Source organism: Pleurodeles waltl, chromosome 1_2 (assembly GCF_031143425.1).
Source record: "Pleurodeles waltl isolate 20211129_DDA chromosome 1_2, aPleWal1.hap1.20221129, whole genome shotgun sequence".
Taxonomy (NCBI): domain Eukaryota; kingdom Metazoa; phylum Chordata; class Amphibia; order Caudata; family Salamandridae; genus Pleurodeles; species Pleurodeles waltl.
Genome location: NC_090437.1, coordinates 42341180 through 42362639, shown reverse-complemented (window position 1 = coordinate 42362639; position 21460 = coordinate 42341180). Strand labels below are relative to the sequence as shown.

Below are 21460 nucleotides of genomic sequence, written 5' to 3'. Positions count from 1 at the left end.
CCCTCTCATTAGGTAAGGTGGGCCACAGCCCTCAATCCCCACACCCCGGTGAAATCAGGTGCCCGAAGGAGTTATACATCTAGTTTAGGTTCCACAGTGTTCTTCACATTCTTATTTGCCCTTAGAAGCATTGGGGTGAGGCAGGTGGGGGCCAGGCTCCTCCTCTCCACTACCCCTGACAAGTCATGGTTTCACCATCCTAGCAAAGTTTCAGGCTAATGGGAGAAGGGGCTTTGGTGCTGGATCTGAAGAGGCACCACCTCCACCCCCACAGTCCAGTCATGCACTTGAGTGCCCTTGGCCATGGTTTTCCGCTAGTCCTCCATGTGAAGTATAGGGGATTGTCACCATTATACCGGTGGGTGGTTAAGGTCAAAAGGAGGGCCCCCCCCAAGTACCTCCCCAGGCATGCAAGCAGATGGGCCTCGGAGACCTCTGTGTGGCCCCTTCACGCACCCGGGCTAGGCAAGAAGCCACTGAATCCCTACTGTAAAGCATTTCAAGCACAGTGCCCACCAGTTCTGTGACCTTGGCCAAGGGGCTCTGAGCGTTGCGATCCCAATGTTCTGGCTAATCTCCGGGGTCCAGGTGTCTCGAAAGCCACAGCCGGGGCTCTATGCCTCACTCCACACATCCCACTGCTGGTGATACCATCATGGTCTGTCATCTAGGTGGTATGTCTGCACACCTCCTCCCACTCCAGGAACAGTCTACGGTGGGGAGAGGCAGGCACAGCACCAGGGGCTCCAGGTATTGTCTGGTGTAGTCCCCATGTTCTGCTAGGGGACACCTGTGGCTCAACTCCAAGCAGGGCGCAGCCCCCAGTCTCCCAATAGTGATGGTGGTCCTCAGGGTGCAGGGTCGGGGTAATGGAGTCTCTGGTGGGTGCCAGGCTCCAGTAGGGACCACTCAACGCCCGCGCAAGGCCAGCACCGCCCAAGCTACACGCAGCAGGAGAGACCACTGTTGCAGGCCCAGATAGGCCGCTGTGTCCAGGCAGTGACCACATGAGCAGAGGCACCCACAGCAAGTCTGCAGCAGACTGGGTCAATACTGGTAAGACCAAGGCACCAGCAACATTTACTGCACGGACCAAGAGCTGCCTGGATTGTATCAGGCTGGCGTGAAGGCGCAGAACTTCTCTACTACAAGCCCGCTCTAGTCAGTATCTTGGCCAAGCCCCTCTATTTAATGTGCCCCATCAAGGTGCTGGGCATTGTTTGGATTCTTTCTGAGGCAGAGAAAAAATTCAAAGAGCACCCGGGTGACTCGCATACAGATGGGTGTCAATATCAGTACTCCAGCAAAGAGCTGGGCACTGTTAGGATTTTTTATGAGGCTAAGAAAAACATCCAAAGGGCATCTGTGCTATTTCCTGGAGTGCAAACATATGTGTGATTGTGTTCCAGAGGGAACAGGGCATTATTTGGATTTTGTCTGTAGCTAAGAAATGATCCAGTTAGTGTCTGACTTTCCACTGTAATGCTTGTGTATAACTGCATGTGTGTGCACGCAAGCAAGGAGCCAGGCAAGGTTTAGATTCTTTTCTGGGGCTAAAAAAAATCAAAAGACTCTCTAAGCACCTTGCTTGGGTGCAGAAGTATGCATTTGTCTGTGCTTTGGCGAGGAGCCCAGTTTGGTGTGGATTTTTTCTGAGGCTCAAAAATAAATCCAAACAGCATCACTGCTCTTCGCTGTGTGCAGAAGTACATTTGTATCTCTGCACCTTTAAAAGAAAACATGGGTGTTTGGGATTTTGTCTGAGGCCATAAGAAATATAAAAAGAGTCCTGGCTCCTGACTGAGGGCAGACATGTGCTCTACATTTCCAACAAAGCAAGGAGAAAGAGGGTAAGAAAAATTTAAACAGCTTCTGAGCTCCTCCCTTGGGTGCTGATGTATGTCTGTGTCTGTGCCTAAACCAGGTTAGAGTCATGGTTGTGTTATTTCTGAGGCAAAAAAAAACATAAACAGAGCTTTTTTTTTCTGGGATACAGATGTGTGTGTATCTGCATGTCAGCAAGGAGACAGGTACAGTTTAGATAATTTCTGATGTTAGTAAAAAATCCAAACAGCATCTGTGTTCCTCGCTAGCATACGGCTGTGTGTTTGTGTAGAAAAAATTTCCTTGTTGTTGTACCTGTGCTATATGAATACATTTTGCACTGTTGCTGCCAATGCTGAACATGTCCTATCAGTGAATCTCGTCCTGATACTGTCTGATAGAGGCCTGCACAGCTACTGTTTATTTATGCTGAGGTGAAATCTTGCTGTGCTGCTGCCAATGTATTGCCTGTTGTGTGTGCACCTATGAAAACAGCTTTTCTATCTCCAGCCCAGCCAGGTTTTACAGGTCTGTGCATGAGTAGCTGTTCTAGACCAGCTTTTAACTTTGCATTGTGGCACCTGTAGGCTGATTTGTCCCATTATAAAATGAGTACTGAGAGTCCCAGAATACAATGGAAATAATGTGAGCTGGCCAATCTACAAATGCATGGACCACAAAACCTTTCCAGCTATTTATCTAATTTACACCTTTTGACACTTCTCCCTCCCTTATCACTGCCCCTCATGTCTATTATTGACCTTGTCCTCTTTTACTGCCCTTTTCACATGATGTCCCTCTTTCCTGTGGCCACTACTTCTGTCACTATGTCCCCTTGCCAGCCATAGCTCCGTCCATCATCACTATACTCCAGCTCATGCCTCAGAAAGGCTGGTGCACTGGTGGCACCAGCCTGCTGACAAATGACTCTTCTCGATCACTACCATAAATACAGAGGCCTGGAGAAGGACACATCTTTCTGTAGTGATTAATTGATTTAAGGTGCTCCCTTTTGTTATAGAAAAGAAACAGAATATTTCAGCTTTTTACTAATCAGCCTAGCCATGTCTCCTCCACTTCAGCCAAAGCAAACTGTTCTCAGAGCAAGGGATCTGTCTCTTAGAACTAGCCCAAAAGCTCTATCAAAGAAATCATAAACAAACTTAACCCAAACAATAGCAATCATATTCGTATCATTGTCACTGTGTGGGTTAAGCTTGTTTTGGACTATTGTTTTACTAGTAGTTGAGCATGCTGAGACGATCTACTCCAAGCCGAGGAATCAAAGACAGTGTGTTTTTTAGCTGGACCAGTGCCCTCCATCTGGAGTGAGGCTGTGCCCCCATTAAGGGTCCGTGCCCCACACTTTGAAGACTACTAATATGGAAGGACATATGATTCAGTGTGGATCTCTGATGCATAAGGGCAAAGTCTGCAACTCTCATGGATACGAAGATTTCTACTGTTCTGAGATAAGTATAGCATTGGAGGAGTGTCCTTCTGGGAAAGCTTTCCTCGCATTTCAATCTTCAATATAAGAGAAATACAATTAGCTGGTAAAGTTTATCACTGGCCAATTGAGGTCACAAGTTGTCTGGGAACACTGTATTCTCATACTTATTTTCCATTGACAAATTTCATTAGGAATAATCTTGTGAGATTTGCATAGGGAATATTGTTCAGAATTGAGATAAAATAAGTCCTGAAATTACATCAAAGTTGTTTGCCAGCTTCTACAAGGTAGTCCTCCTTTTTTTGCCAGTGTAGATATTTAATATCATCAGTGGGTGATAGTCTCAAATTAAGACTGGTGTGCCAGTGCATCAGACTAGGCTTCTGAAAGACTGTGGGGAAATGCTTTTGTGGGGCTGGAAAATCTTTGGGTCTTCGGTCAACGATGGATATCAATCTCTTATTTTTAATTGGGTTTGTCCGAAGCCTTTTGTGGATTTGCATATATGTGACCCATGATTAGTTGTCAAGTGTTACCTAGGATCTAGAAACATTTTCATATGGACCATCCTATCAACAGGTCCCATACAATAGTTTGGCCAAAATAGAATCTGTCAATATTTTACTTCTACATACAGTTAGCAATGGGACATTAAATATGCTGGTGATAAGTTGTGCTGTGCTTACTATGCAGTAGTTTAACTTCCTCACCTTCCCAACTCATTCAGAACAGTAAAGGTACCTGCATACAAGCTTTACACTACTTGGAGCTCCAAGAGGTAAGCAGTCTGTACAGCAGAGAGTATGCCCCATCAAGCCTCCTAGTAAATAAGGATACAATCTTACCCAGCTTTGGTAAGCATGTTTTCCACCCAAAGAGAATACTGGTGTAAATAAGAACTGCTCTGTTTCACACTGTACAGTGTTGCTCCTTCAAAAGAATTGACACAAGATATGCAAGTACCATTTGGTGTTTTCCTGAAATGAGTCTCAAACTTTTTTATTAGATGTTTATTGTTACCCAAGACAATGGTACTCATCTTATCAACATTGGAAAGGTGAAAGGCTGAGTGGAAGCAGCAGGATTTAAACACGTGAGTAGGTGGTCAAGAACTGATCCCTTAAACTGATACATTAGTTTACTACGCCCCTAGACTAATACTATATATTTGGGATCTTCAACATATCTGTCATCGCAAACATCACTGTGGAGAGTGGAGACTTGAATATGACTATAATCACAAACTGTCACTCTGGGAACTTGAACATCACTGTAATCACACACTATCTCTATGGGGACTGAACATGACTATACTCACCCACTATGTCTTTGAGGACCTGGACATCAATGCAATCACTCACACTCTATCTTTGCTGGGAACTGAATATAACTGTCATCACACTATCTCTTTGGGGAATGTGGTAACACTATAATCACACAAAATGTCTGTGGGGACCTAGATATCCCTATAATTGCACACTATCTCTTATGGGTACTTGGGCGTCCATATAATTTCACCCTGCCTCTGCGGGGACCTGGCCATCAATATAATCAATCACACACTATCTTTTGCGGGGAACTGAACATGAATATCATCACACACTATCTCTGTGGGGTCCTGAGCATGTCTTTAAATGCACAGTACCATTGTGGGAACCAGACCATTAATATAATCAATCACATTCTATCTTTGATTGGAATTGAATATAACTGTCATCACACACTATATCTTTGGGGACTGTGGTAACACTATAATCAGGGCCACTAGAGTTATGCAATTGTGCGCCCGGGGCGATTTTGTGCGTAATTATAGATTTGCCACATTTGACAGACAATCCATCATCTGCCACATAATATGCAGATTTTAGCCAAAAAATGTTTTGTTTCTAGCTCAAACAGTTCAGAAGCTACTAAAAATGCAGTGATGTGTTGTGGCACATTGGAAGGCCATTTGAAAAGCTGGGCTGGTCACATCTCTGCTGCTTATTGCTATATTTGTCTGTTAAACTGGTATTAATGCGGTGCAATCAATGCCCAGACAGTGTTACCAAGTTACAAAATGTCCAAATAATTAATACTATTACACAATTTGCCACATTATGCCACCTAATTTGCCTTTTCTTGCCGCATAATTTACTTAACCAAGCAGCATAATTTGACCCTCTCCTACCGCATAATTCCAGTGGCCCTGACTATAATCACACTCTATCTCTGTGAGGACCTGGCAATCCCTATAATCAAATACTATCTCTGTGGGGACCTGGCCATCAATATAATCAATCACACACTATTTTTTGCGGGTAATTGAACATGCATATCAGCACACACTATCTCTGTGGGGATACAGGCATCAATATAATCACACATTACCATGGTGGGGACTTGAATATGCCTATCATCACTGTTTCGGCAGGGACATCAGTTTGTTTATCATAAAAGACAGCCCATTCAAGGACTTGAACTTGACAGTCATCACCCACTTTCTCTACAGATCTATAATCACTATATCTGGGGGATGTGGACATCCCTATTACCACACACTATCTCTTTCGGGACCTTTGCTCCACTGCAACCACACAATATCTCTGCAGGCCTTGATCATGACTATAATCACACTCACTGTGCAGGCACTTGGCATTACTCTAATGAAATACTATTTTTTCAGAGACAGCAGGGCATGACTATTATAATGCACCATCTCTCTTGAATTTTGAACATTTCTGTCATAACACTCTCTATATAGGGACTTAAATATAAACATAATCACACACTGTCTATGTGGGGTCTTGAACATAACTATAATCACACACTATCTCTGAGGGGACATGATCATGAATATAATCACACACTATCTCTATGGGGACTTGAGAGTGACTATAGTTAAACACTGTGGGGGTCATTCTAACCCTGGTGGTCCAAGACCGCCAGGGATAAAATGACGGGGGCACCGCCAACAGGCTGGCGGTGCCCCGCTGGGCAATCTGACCGCGGTGGTTCGGCCGCGGTCAGAAGTGGAAAACCGGCGGTCCCCCGCCGGTTTTCCGCTGCCCAAATGAATCCTCCATGGAGGATTCTGACACCCCATACCGCCATCCTGTTCCTGGCGGTTCTCCCGCCAGGAACAGGATGGCGGTATGGGGTGTTGCGGGGCCCCTGGGGGCCCCTGCAGTGCCCATGCCAATGGCATGGGCACTGCAGGGGCCCCTGTAAGAGGGCCCCAAAAGGAATTTCAGTGTCTGCTTTGCAGACACTGAAATTCGCGACGGGTGCAACTGCACCCATCGCACCTTCCCACTCCGCCGGCTCAATTCTGAGCCGGCGGCCTCGTGGGAAGGGTGTTTTGCATTGGGCTGGCGGGCGGCCTTTTGGCGGTCGCCCGCCAGCCCAGTGCAAAACCCAAAATACCCTCAGCGGTCTTTCGACCGCTGAGCGGTATTTTGGAGGGGGAAGTCTGGCGGGTGGCCTCCGCCGCCCGCCAGACTTAGAATCACCATCTGTATCTGTAAGAACCTGGGCATTTCTGTAATGGCATATGATTTCTGCATTAGTGTCAGCATGACTATCATTATACACCATCTCTACAGGGACTTAAACATGAATATAATAATGCACTATCACTGCTGGGACCTGGGAATTACTGTAATAACACACTATTTCTGCATGAACCACAGCATGACTATCATCGTACACTACCTCTTTGGGAACTTGAACATGACTATAACTTAATCTGTGGAGACCTGGGCATGACTATAGTCAGAGACTACCTTCTGGAGGATTTGAAAATGAATATATTCACACACTACCAGTGCGGCAAACACAGCATCCCTCTAATAACACTCCAGCTAATGTCACTTAAACATAATTATCATCACACACTATCTCTGCGGGGACTATAGTAAATATATAATCACACATATTCTCTGTGGGGAATTACACATAAATATAAACACAACTATGTCTATGGAAATTTCAAAGTGACTATACATAAACGCTATATATCTCTGGGGACCTGCACATCATAATAATCATGCACTACCTCTGCAGGTGCTTGAAAAATTACTATCATCACACAGTTTCTCTGTCCCCTTTAGAGCATTATTATAAATTTATGCCATATATTTGGGGACTATTGAGGACTATTGAACAGCCATACAAAGAAGATGATGCCTAGTGGTGAAGTGAATGAAAAAAGAAAAGGCAACCTCAACTAGGCTTCCAGTCTAACTACATTGAAGGATTTTGACCTCTAAATTAATTTAACTACGTCTTGTTTCTTTATTCCTTAAAGTTCGGGAGCACTTTAGCAATAGGCGAGATATCTGTGCCTTTCCATAGACTTGATATGATACAGTTTTCTGCTGAGAAATTTATTATCATAAAAATTCATTTTCTGTGTGCTCCTGGGACACAACGAGCTATTCATATATGAATAAACTACAAGTACATCACTGAAAAATAACATTTAGCAATTTGTAAATGAATGCATTCAATCTCCCCACAAAGAGGGTTTTGTGCGTGCAATTAAATAACAACATATTTAACATTGGGAAAGGTTAGTTCCCGCAAGTGTCCACATATAGGCCCTCATTTCAACCCTGGCGGTCAAAGACCGCCTGGGCTGCTCTATCGGAAGCACCGCCAATAGGCTGGCGGTGCTTTCCATGGAATTACGACCGCAGCAGAAGCGCCGCGGTCGGACCGACGGGACCGGCGGTTTCCCGCCACTTTGGTCCTGGAGGTTGTAATCCCCAGGGCAGCGCTGCTTGCATGAACCGCCATGAAAAGGCTGGCGGAAAGAGGAGTCGCGGGGCCCTCTGCCACGGGCCCATGGAGCTTTTCTCTGTCTGCATAGTGGACAGTGAAAAGCGCGACAGGTGCAACTGCACCCGTCACATTGCTGCAACACCGCCAGCTCCATTTGGAGACGGCTCCCGTGTTGTGCCCGACATCCCCGCTGGGCTGGCGGGTGAAAACCAGGTTTCCGCCCGCCGGCCCAGCGGGGATGTCTTAATGGCCTCCGCGGCTGCACAGCAGATACAACTTGGCGGGCGGCGCTTGCCACCCGCCAAAGTTGTAATGAGGGCCATAGTCCCCACAAAGAAGGTAACACGTGTATGTGTGTGTACCCAAGCAAAAACACAGGTGCTCTTTGGTTTTTTTGGGGGGATATGAAACATTCAAATAGCATTTGACTCCTTGTTGAGGTGTCAAACTGTGTGCCTGTACCTAAGGAAGAAAGTAGACACCATTTGGATTTTTTCTTAGGCTAAAGAAAATCCAGGTAGAATCTGGCTCTTTGCTGTGCACAAACACACAGCTCCTGCCTCTACAAATAATGTTCTTGGACAGAGATGCACTGAGGGTAGAAGCAGCTGTCTGAAAATGAATCAGAAAGTGGGAAGAAGAAGAGTATTAGGATTCTAGTCATTGCCTTCATATCACGTCTTACTGGTTTGTTTCGTTACTGCTGGTGGGGTGGCAGGTGTGGAGGGAGGGTGGAATCAGCTGGGGTGTTCCTCCCAGCCTGTTTCCCACTTCCCCTCTCCCACATTCCCTGTGGTGGTAGGCACGGATAGGGAGTAACTGAGGGCAGTAATAGCCCGCCCTAACTGCTTGATCCCTGGCAGGGCCTGGGAAGAAATTCCTCCGAGGGCCATCAAATATGTGTGTGGTGTAACTAGTGATGTCACATGAATATTAATCAGGCAGCCTGTAAGGGAGCATTGGGTCACTTCTTTAAGAGTTTGCTGGTGTCTAGAGCGGATCATGCACAAGCAAACTCCTTCACGTAATCCCCAAGTCAAGGAAGAGGTTGTTTTCCATTTGGGGGGCAAAATACTTTTTTTAATTCGGGTGTCAGAGAGGCCACTATCTGCTACATAAGGACATCTGGTGGACACTCCTTCATAATGTATATATATATGTGATTAGGGCAGCCAAGGGGATAAGGCAAGATGCAGTATTTTGCAAAAAAATTAAACCTCACATGAAGAGCTCTAGGGAGGCTCAGTTGCAGAAAGTTGCTGTAAACCACGTAGAATGAAATCACTGCCCAGAGAACAATCCTGTAATGGTCAAGTTGGGTGGTAAAAATAATGTAGAATCAAGCTTGTTGTTTTGAACAGTTGAGTGATAAGAGACAAAATAAGAAACACATATCTGAACCTTAGTGGAAGATACTGAAGTTGTGTGTTCAGCAAAAGCCAGAAGGCAACAGACTGAGTTCAGATAGCTCTCCAAAAATTATGATCAGAATTTCCTCTGAGATCAGTTTGAGAGAGATCCTTCAGGTGGCAATGGAGGACATATAGGCCATATAGGTGATAAGCACAACAAAATGAACATACAACAGAATAATAATCTGTATGTTCTTCTTGGAGATAAAAAGGAGAAACCAAATGTGTGGGTGAGAGCTGCTAGGGGTGCCACATTGATAGTAAATAAGATGGAACTATAAGCAGAGTACTCAGGTACCACATGCCAAGGATGATTGAAAAGGTGCCATGGTCATAATTTGAAGTGCCTGGATACAAAGGATGTTGCCTAGAACAGCACATGACTCTAAATACCTGATAAATAAAATGGTGTGGAGAACCATGTAGAGTATAGCATAGAGATTCATTAGAATCACTTCTGCATCAATACACTCATCCAGTACATAGCAGAGTTCTTGCATCCCAGCAATGAGGGCAGACTAGTTGTCATATACAGGACAAAAGGCAGCCTTAACAGGCAGGATCCAGAACGTTGAAATCTTCCCCATATCAAGAGAATTTAATAATCCACAACAGATCAGGAGAGTTGAATGCTCAAAGCTTTTTACAAACTCTTAGTGCCAGAATGCTGCATCTAGGTAGGACAAAAGTTGAACAAGTATGAGGGATCCCCAATAGATTTTAAACTAAGAGTACAATAAACTTGATGTTCGAGGGAACTAAGAAGGATCAAGTCATTAGGTTGATAATGGTGTACAGGCAAGTACAATAGTGTCATTGCTAACAGCTTATCACATGCATAGGAAAGCAGAAAACTTTAAAATCAATAAACTGAGGAACAGAGCTAAACCTATAAGTGAATGTTTCTATCAGTGGTATCTGGAGAGCAGGGCCTGAAGGTTCTCTGTCAAGCTGACACCACTAAACCTTATTTCAAAACCATGTTTCAATGAAATTATGGAGGAGTGGGTACCATAGGGGCCTTTATTATCCAAAGATTAATATTTTCTTGGTTAAACCAATGCTAAAGTTTAGTAAACTCACAGCATACTTCAGCGGACCTCACATGCTGATCAAGATAGGCATTTTGTCAATTAAGAATTACAAAAATGTAAACGCTACTATCTATGGAAACATGGCAAGGCATTTGCAAAGAATCCATACACACAGCATCTAGATTATTCAATAGTGGCAGATTTCAGGAACACAGAATGCTAGTTTTCATTAGTTGCTTTCAAGTGCAGATCCCTTAAGGTGGACATCTTATGAAGCTAAAAATCATTGTGAAAGCTCCATGTAACAATCCAAACCTAGGCATGTGTTGCAGGCAGATGTCTAAGATCAACATATATTACTAATTTCTATTTAAAGGTAGATAGATTTTTTATCCCTCCTACGCACTTCAGAAATTAACATCCATTTTTAATTTTCTAACCACTGTTTGTGGTTCAAAAGGTTCCACTAGCAACCAAAAGGGAAAACTATTTTTTATCAAGTATTTAACTAATACAGCTCCTTCTTCAATCTTAGAGAGCAGGCAGTTTGGATGTAACCATACTACTCCGATGTAAAAATATTAAAATATGGAGTCCCTCAGGGTTCAGCACTGAGCCGTACCCAGTTTAATATTTATATGACCTCCTTGCTTTCCTAGTCCTTTTACATTAAAATTATGTTATATGCAGAGTACACACAATTGTTGCTCTCCTATAAGGGTGATTCAGCTGAAGGCAAGAAGTCCTTTACATTATGCATACAGGCAGTGATGTGTTGGGTCAGAGACAACAAGTTCCAATGTAATTGTGACAAAACAGAAATGAAAAATCCTGCTGTTCAACCCAGACCCACTATCAGGATGGGCAGGATACAGGCCAGCAGAATGTCCACTCCCTCCTCCGACTACTGTAGCCAGGAACCTGGGATCATTCTTCTATGACGTTTTGCTCTGAATTTCATCAGTTAAATCATGTTTCTGGATTTTAAAAACTCTAAGTAAATTCCTATACTTTCTGACTTGGGACACACAAAAAATAGTGGTCTAGTCATTGATCTTGTCTCAATCTGACTGTTGTTCTGCTTTTCAAAGCAGCTTCATTGGCTACCAGTTAGCAAAAAAATAATCTTTTAAGCATTGACAATCGCCTATTGCGCTTTACATGGTGATGGACCCAGATATCTTAACATCAGAATTCATCAATATTGTCCCTCTAAAACCCTGCCCCCTAAGAACGCACAGCTCTTATCGGTTCCACATTTTATGAAAAAAAGACAAGGTGGTTCTTCCTTCTCATTCTGAGTAGCACTGATCTGGAACCAGTTCCCTCTCCAACTAAGAAACATGCCAGATGAGGCTGCCTTCAGAAAGCTATTAAAAACACAACTTTGACCTTTATGCTGCCCTAGTGCTGGGATACTTTTGAGTACTCGTGCACTCTAAAAATACAGCCATTCATTCAACACAGTACTATCTCCTCTTCCTTGATTATGTAGTCCAAATTAATTTGAGGTATTTGGATTAAACCATGATACAGAGTTCAGACATATTCATAATGAAGAATTTAATGTATGTGTTTCTTGAGATCACAACTTAAATCAGCACCTGTTTTTAGTTTTGAAATACAATGAAGAAATGTGTATTTTGTGACTCTTTCAAAATACTTACAATGGGAGTACTGCTGCGAACTGTACACTTGATGGAACACAAATTATTTTCTTGTTTGTCAGAATTCCATCAATTAGTTCTTTCACAACATCTTCTGGTTTCAAAATCGGTAAAAGCCTGAAATGAGAAGCAAGTATGCCTAAATTATAACCTCTGGCATCCTTTAGGAAATAATCTACCCTGTAGGTTTGACAGACCTCCAGCTTTGCATTTAAAATACAGAACATTGTTTATGCACACTTTAGGAATCAAAGGACATGTCTGTTGCCTCTCTCATATTATGATTATGTTTCCTGAACAAAATATGTCTATGCAACAAATTATGCTGAAGTTTTTAATTGTGAAGGTGTTTTCCCTTGTTCCAAAGCATTACACAATTTCAAAACATTGGAAAATAATGGTACTAAGATCAGGTATACAAATAATACTTTTATCAAATGTCTTAGAGCATTTGGAATACACATGCCAATAATTCTTTGTAAACCAGCAAATGTGGGCAGCACAATTTGAAAATGAAATCTTAGGATATTAGAAGTTATGTGAGAAGTAAAAACAGTCATTTGAACAGTACTTTGTCAATTAATCTTAATATTGAGTCCCCTTGTTTGAAATTATATAGTACCATCAGAAAATAAATATCATGATCTACTTACAATCTGGCTGCTAAAAAGCTTGTAACTACAACAGTGTTCTGTCAAGAATCTTGTCACATGACAGGAGGTCAAAGCGTAATTTGCAGTTGACATACTACATTTTGTAAAAAGTGGTTTAAACCACTTCACACGCAGTTCCCATACAAGTAACATAAAATCAATCACAAAGTGAATTCTATGTTGAATTCACTCACATTCCCTAGTACATTTTACCAATTTCTTCAGCATTTGTCCCCTAACATGCAATAAAATAATTCCAAGGGATCACCTCTAGCTTAAGTTTCACTAAGAGAGAACAGTTTTGGTACACTGATACCATGGTTCAATACCATAGAAGTATGTTGTCTTTAAGTATTTGTGCAACCCTCAGAGAGCATATAGATCAACTTTTGTTCCCAGTGTACTTTTTGACTTGTGGAGCAAACAGAAATCTCAGTATATACAGCTTCCTTTAAATTAAAAAAAACATTTCCTGTATGATTCTTTCAATGTATCACTTCTGTAGCTGTGTCTTCCTCACTGAGTAATTTTTCCTTCCTTAATACATTTCCATTACTATCTTAAGTAAATTAGACTTCATTTCCTGTTGTTTAATGCACTGATTTTTCGATTGTTGACCATAAGCAGCTTGTCACATTTACTTATTCTTCTTTTGATTAGTTCTTGTTTTTCTTTGAGCCTTTTGATGTGGTACCTTCTTTAATTCCTCATATATATTTTTTTCAAATTATATGTTGCCTTCATTTTCAATTATTGGCTGTGTTGTACTATTCTCAAAGTTCTCTTGAATTTGGTTATTCAGGTGTACCTAATACCTTCTTAGTTGCAGTTGTCACATTGTTTTCTATAGGTATCTTTTTGCTTCATTTTCATGCAAAATATTTAAATGAACATACCATAGAACCAATCCCTAAAGGTTATTTGCTTATTTTAATTTTTCAGTTTTTTCTTTTCTGTTTGTTAAACTTTCCTCTTTTTTGTAGATTTCTAGTTCTCTTTAGCTACCATCAAACACTAATCAGTTCTTTATACTACGTTACTGTGTTTCATGTGTTACCTATTTGGATTTTTTCTATTTATTCCTTTTAACCATTTCCTACTGTCATCTCACTTGCCAAATCTCACTGACTTTTCAGATTACATTTCTAAACATGGTATAACATAGTTATTCTGTTTTTTGCAATAAGTCTCACTTGGATTATTCAGCCAGACATGCCTGTCAAAAACACATAGGTCCTCATTACAACATTAGCGGTAAAAGCCGCTTACCGCCGTGCAGAAGACCGTCAACACACCGCCGCGGCAGCGGAATTACGCCACAGTCATTATGACCCACAGCTCGGAATCCGCCAAAATTTAAACACCTACACAAGTCCGCCAGACCAAAGGTCAGTGATAAACTGGCGATAACAAAACCTCCACCATCACTCCAACAGAAATACGCCCACACTATCACTACCCACGAATCCACGCGGCAGTCTTTCAACCGCGGTATTCCATTGGCGGTACACACCGCCGCGCTCAAAATACACACACATATACAAAACACTACCACATTGGACAATTACAAATACACACACTTGAGACACATACACACACCACTCCCACACACCCAATACAATATAAAACACACACCCACATCACCCACAAACCCTATGCCCAAAAATCCCGAAAGAAGGCCAGAGAAAGACACTACAAACTACAACCAAGCATCCACAGGCACACAATACCATCACCCACATAACTTCCACGCACCTCACACAACACACCCCTAAATATCACCCCACACATCAAAACACACACCACCCCACACATCACCCACACCACCCCATGGCACCGCAAAGACACCCCAGGTTCTGTTAGGAGGAGCTCAGGGTCATGGTGGACGAAATCATCCGGGTAGAGCCAGAGCTACTCGGAGCACAGGTGCAGCACACCTCCATAGCTACGAAGATGGAGCTATGGCGCAGAATCATGGACAGGGTCAACGCAGTGGGACAGCACCCAAGAACTAGGGATGACATCAGGAAGAGGTGGAACGACCTACGGGGGAAGGTGCTTTCTGTGGTCTCAAGACACCACCTTGCGGTTCAGAGGACTGGCGGCGGACCCCCACCTCATTCCTCAGAACTAACAACATGGGAGGAGCAAGTCTTGGCTATTCTGCATCCTGAGGGCCTCGCAGGAGTAGATGGAGGAATGGACTCTGGTAAGTCAAATCTTCAATACTATCTCCCCCACCCTACCTGCATGCCATCACATACCCCCACCCTCGCCCTCACCCCCATCACTCCAACTCCTCACAAATGTCCCAATGTCACAAACCACCCATCCCAACACCAAGCCCTGCATGCAACAACAAAGCATGGACACCCATCACCAAAGCATGACCTTCTGCACATACCCATACACCCCCCTAAACCATCTTCACACATGGTCCCACACAGGAATGCAAGCACTGGGGTACACGGTCACCCACCCATTGCACACAATGGCACACACAGATGCAATAATCATGCTTTTACACCCCTGCAGGACCCCTACCCAACGTCACCGGACAGGAGGGTCCAGACATGTCCACACCGCCCACAGAAGAGGCCCAAAGTGATGACAGCAGCTCTGTCCAACTGGATCAAGACGACCAGTCTGGCCCATCTGGGACCTCGGGACAGTCGGTTCCCCTCACACTGGCACAGGCCACCACAGAGTTTCCCCCCTCTGGAAACACCAGCACAGCACCCACCCAGCGGGCCCATACCTCTGTCCCCAGGACACGTCAATCAGCAGTGTGTCCACCACTACAGGGAACCCAGGCTAACCCACCACCCCAACAACAACAGGGACCTGGGGGCAGTGGCAGTGGGCACACCGTTCAGGGGACAGAGGCCCAGGGAAACAGGGGAACTGGGAAGGCTGCTGTGCGACAAGGGGAGGACAGGCCCAGGGAACCCACTCTCCACTAGGCCCTCTCCAACATCATGGGAGCCTACCATCATTCCCAGGAGACGATGGCAACGGTACTGGCCAAGTTTCAGGAGACCCAGCGGCTGCAGGAGGAACAGTTTTTGGGCTTCAGGGAGGAACTCAGATCCATCAATTCCACCCTTGGCACCATCGTAAGGGTGCTGAAGGAAGTCCTCAACACCAGGAGGGACACTGTGGCACAACAAGGGGCCCCTGACACTAGCCTGGATGATGAACTGCCCACCACCTCTGCCGGCGCTAGTGGACAGGAGGCACCGCTACAGGACCACCACACCAGCACCCCACCCCCTGCAGATGGAGAACCACCCCGCAACGGTCCCTGAGATCCAGGACAAAAACAGAGAACGATGCCAAGACCCCGCCAAGAAATGAGACCACCCTGAATGTCATCCTTGTGCCCTACCTTGTCACCCTGTCCATCCTCAAACTGCCCCAGCTCCACTTCCTATGCCCCTTTGGACAATGCACCTATGAGACTAATAGACTGGACTCTGCCATGGACATTCCTCCACCATCATCCCTCACCATTTTAACACACCCTCCAATATTGAGCACTTAAATAAACACCCTTAAAGCACAAAACAATCTGGAGTCTGTCTATGATTTTGAATTAGTGTATTAGCAATTACAGTGACAAAATGCTCTTTCAATTGTAATGTCAACATACCTATGTCACACAGCTCAAGTCCATGAGGAAACAAAGCAGATGTCACACAGTGGGACCGACATCTCTGAAATCGTAAGGGAAAGTGACAACTCAGTGACCATACACTGGGTGAAAAGGACAGACAGTAGAGAGGTAGTAGTGTTAAAGTACATGTAGTAGGCAGGTTTGTCTTCTTACCTGTGTCTCACTGGAAGTATTGCAGGATCACAGAGTTCCTGTTGTCGATGTCCTCTTCTTCTGCTTCCTCGTCTTCACTGTCCACAGGCTCCACAGCTGCCACAACACCTCCATCTGGACCATCCTGCTGCAGAAAAGGCACCTGTCCTCGCAAAGCCAAGTTGTGAAGCATACTGCAGGCCACGATGATCTGGCACACCTTCTTTGGTGAGTAGAAGAGGGAACCACCTGTCATATTGAGGCACCGGAACCTGGCCTTCAGGAGGCCGAAGGTCCACTCTATGATCCTCCTAGTTCACCCATGGGCCTCATTGTAGCGTTCCTCTGCCCTTGTCCTGGGATTCCTCACTGGGGTCAGTAGCCATGACAGGTTGGGGTAACCAGAGTCACCTGCAAATGGTGAGGGACAACTGTTAGACACAAACTAACCCTTAGGGACATCCCCAGACCCAGACACCTAGTCACACTGTATTGGTTCCAGGTGCTCACCTAGTAGCCACACACAGTGCCTCTGGAGTTGCCCCATCACATAAGGGATGCTGCTATTCCTCAAAATGTAAGCGTCATGCACTGAGCCATGGAATTTGGCATTAACATGGGAGATGTACTGGTCTGCCAAACACACCATCTGCACATTCATCGAATGGTAACTCTTACGGTTTCTGTACACCTGTTCACTCCTGCTGGGGGGACCAAGGCCACATGTGTCCCATCAATGGCACCAATGATGTTGGGGATATGTCCCAGGGCATAGAAGTCACCTTTCACTGTTGACAAATCCTCCACCTGAGGGAAAACGATGTAGCTCCGCATGTGTTTCAGCAGGGCAGACAACACTTTGGACAACACGTTGGAAAACATAGGCTGGGACATCCCTGATGCTATGGCCACTGTAGTTTGAAAAGACCCACTTGCAAGGAAATGGAGTACTGACAGCACCTGCACTTGAAGGGGGATTCCTGTGGGATGGCAGATAGCTGACATCAGGTCTGGCCCCAACTGGGCACACAGTTCCAGGATTGTGGCACGATCAAACCTGTAGCTGATGATTACATGTCTTTCCTCCATTGTCGACAGGTCCACCAGCGGTCTGTACACCGGAGGATGCTGCCATCTCCTCACATGTCCCAGCGGACGGTGCCTATGAAGGACAACAGCGAGCACAGAGTCAACCAACTCAGAGGTACGTAAACACAGCTTACTCAGAAAACCATTCATAACCTGAATTTTACCTGTATGGGTGTTGAGCCAAGGCCTAGGTATGTGTGACGCAGTTATAAATCAAGGCATGTGGGCCCCTGAAATGGCAGCTGCCTGACCTGTAAAGTGGGACAATGGGATGTGAGGTAACTGCGCTGGCGTTGTACACCGTTGCAGTAGGCGGTCGAAGACCGCGGCAAAAATCTGCATTGGTTAACATTGGACCCTATGGGTCCCAGGAGCCAATGACGATGTACACCGGTGGTGACGGTACGCACCGCCGTGGATGTGACCGCCATTTTCTATCTGTTCAATCACTCAATACCTGATCTTCGACAGGAGAGGACCTACACTGCAAGTGCTGCTGTGACCTCAGTCTGGAAGAGACAATGGCTTGTGCGTCTGGGGAAAGGGCACCTGCCTTCACCACGGAGGAGTTGGAGAAACTTGTGGATGGAGTCCTCCCCCAGTACACGCTACTCTATGGTCCTCAAGACAAACAGGTAAGTAAACTGGGAGCATGCTGTATGGGCAATGCCTGTGTGGAGTGTGGTGGTTGAAAGAGAGGGGGGGGGGAATGAGGCGTGCATGAAACAACGGTGAGTGCATGTGCCACATTGGCAAGGGTAGGGATGCGGGCCAATGACTGTCACGGTGCAGTTGGTAATAACTTCTCTTTTTTCCCTGTACAATTCCTGTAGGTCAGCGCCCACCAGAAGAAGGATATTTGGCGTGCCATCGCCAAGGACGTTGGGACCCTGGGGGTCTATCAGGGACGGAGCACCCACTGCTGTAAAAGATGGGAGGACATTCACCGATGGAGCAAGAAGACGGCGGAGGCCCAGCTGGGGATGGCCTCCCAACGTGGGAGGGGTGCCGTTGCACCATGACCCCCCTGATGTTCAGGATCCTGGCTGTGGCGTACCTGGAATTGGATGGGCGCTTGAGGGCATCACAGCAGCAACCAGGGGGTGAGTACACTCTCATTCTGCTGATTCATCGCACAGTGGAGATGTCTGGGTGGGGGAGGTGGGCTGTGGATTTCCCTAGGCCAGGGCGAGTGTGCTAGTTAATTCCCCTTTTTCAGGCAGACACTGTGGCACCTTCCCCACCTGGGTAGAGTGCCAACTATACCTAGTCCGGCTCCTGTGACATACATGTGTGCAGATATCGGCCATAGCCTTGAAGGCCATTTACCAGGCATTGAATAGTGGACCCCAAGTGCGCGGCGTAGGGCAGGGGGCTTCTGTGTCTGTCGTGTCCGCCAACGGTAGTGGTAATGCATGCACTCAACTTGTCTTTCTTCTGTCTCCCCCCCCCCTTTTTGTGGTCTCCCTGTACATGTGTGCATTAGCATCATCAGGCAGAGGAGCAGTGGCATCAGAGCAGGAGGGAGCTGCATCCCACATGGCCCTGGAGGGTGACACTACAGACTCTGATTTCACCAGTGGGACGGAGGGCGAGGGGAGCTCCACGACGGGGACAGGAGCTGACACCAGCGATACGGACTCGTCCTCTGAAGGGAGCTCCCTTGTGGTGGCGGCCCCATCTGTGCCCCCGCATCTACAGGTACAGCTGCCCCCCCCCCCTCAGCACCGCCCTCCCAGCAGCCCCTCAGCGTTTGCCCCGTGCCCACTCACCCAGGAGGGTGGGCATCTCCTTCGCCCCAGGCACCTCAGCCCCTGCCCCAGTCACCCCTGCTGCCCTCAGTGAGGAGGCCATTGACCTCCTCAGGTCCCTCACTGTTGGGCAGTCTACCATTTTGAATGCCATCCAGGGTGTAGAGAGATAGTTGCAACAAACCAATGCATTCCTGGAGGGCATTCATTTTGGTCAGACAGCCCTTCAGCGAGCTTTTCAGACTCTGGCCTCAGCATTGATAGCAGCCATTGTCCCTGTCTCTAGCCTCCCCCTCCAACTTCCTCCACCCAGACCCAATCCCCTGTACCTCAGCCTACCCCAAGCACACCATCAGACCAGCATGCACACACCTCAACACACAAGGGAAGCTCTGGCAAACATAAGCACCACGCATTACACAGGCACTCACGCAAGCATCACACACATGCAGACATACCAACATCCACTGCCTCTACTGTGTCCCCCTCCTCCTCGTCTCCCTCCTCCCTCCCAGTCTTGTCTCCACTTACACCTGCATGCACTACATCTACAGCCACTACATCCATCACCAGCACACTCACTACCACACCCCGCTCACGTGCAGTCACCACCCCCACTACCATTCACACATCCCCTGTGTCCTCTCCCAATGTGTCTGTGATGCCACCTCCCAAGGTACACAAACGCAGCCACACACCCACCCAAAAGCCATCCACCTCATGACAGTCTCTAGCGCATGCACCTTCACCCAAAGTCACTAAACGTACACCTCCTACAACCATAACCTCTTCCTCCACTCCCAAACCCCCTCCAGCTACCCGTCCCAGTGTTCCTAAGAAACTTTTCCTGCCCACCCTTGACCTCTTTCCCTCACCTCCCCCACCCCGTCAGTCTCCTAGGGCCCGCATCTCTCGGGCCCAACCTAGCACCTCAGCCACAACATCTCCGGGACCAGTGGTGCCAGTAGTCACCGGATTCTGGAGTGCACCAGGCAGCAGTCCAGCCAGTGTGGCAAGGAGCCACAGCACGGACAGTCCCCCACCTGTCAAGCATCAAAAGATTGCCAGTGCCCGGCGGGAGAGGGGGAAGACAACAGCCAGCAAAACCGCTCCCAGGGGCACAGGTTGGAGTGTGGAGTCATCAGCGACACCTTCCAAGGTGGGGAAGGGGCACAAGAAACCCAGCAAGTATGGGAAGATCACCACGGCAGAGAAGACCGCCAGCAGCCCCGCTGGTCCAGACAGAACCGCCAGCAGCCCCGCTGGTCCAGAGAGGACCGCCAGCAGCCCGCTGGCCCAGAGAGGACCACCAGCAGTCCCGCTGGCCCAGAGAGGACCGCCAGCAGCAGCCCCGCTGACCCAGAGAGGACCGCCAGCAGCAGCCCCGCTGGCCCAGAGAGGCCCACCAGCAGCAGCCCCGCTGGTCCAGAGGGGACCACCAGCAGCAGCCTCGCTGGTCCAGAGAGGACCGCCAGCAGCAGCCCCGCTGGCCCAGAGAGGACCACCAGCATCAGCCCCGCTGGCCCAGAGAGGACCGCCAGCAGCAGCCCCGCTGGTCCATAGAGGACCGCCAGCAGCAGCCCTGCTGGCCCAGAGAGGACCGGCAGCAGCCCCGCTGGTTCAGAGAGGACCGCCAACAGCAGCCCCGCTGGCCCAGACAGAAACGCCAGCAGCTGAACCGCTGGCCCAGAGAGGACCGCCAGCAGCTGAACCGCTGCCCAAGACAGGACCGCCACAAGCACTGCTGCCAAAGACAGGACCGCCACAAGCACTGCTGCCAAAGACAGGACCGCCACAAGCACCGCAGGCCCATGAGCGCCAAATGCACTGACGCTACTGAGGCTGCCACGAGCAGGATGAAGCACTCTGGGCACCAAGCCCCCTACAGAACCAGTGGAGACTGTTATCCACTTGAGAGACTGTGGCTTTGCACTCCTCAGGATATAGGAGTGGGAAATCCACCCACTGTAGAGACTTGAGAGACTGTGGCTTGGCACTCCCCAGG

The 21460-nt window shown here is 46.9% G+C and overlaps 1 protein-coding gene across 2 annotated transcripts in view; it reads right to left on the bottom strand.

Annotated features, from left to right (window-relative positions):
• LOC138296679 (17-beta-hydroxysteroid dehydrogenase 13-like) overlaps positions 1-21460 on the bottom strand; it is a 431070-nt gene that overhangs the window by 88441 nt on the left and 321169 nt on the right. For both annotated transcript variants that reach the window (XM_069236032.1, XM_069236042.1), the window contains one exon: positions 12155-12271. In XM_069236032.1, the coding sequence (XP_069092133.1) occupies positions 12155-12271 (117 nt within the window). The remainder of the gene's footprint in view (positions 1-12154; positions 12272-21460) is intronic.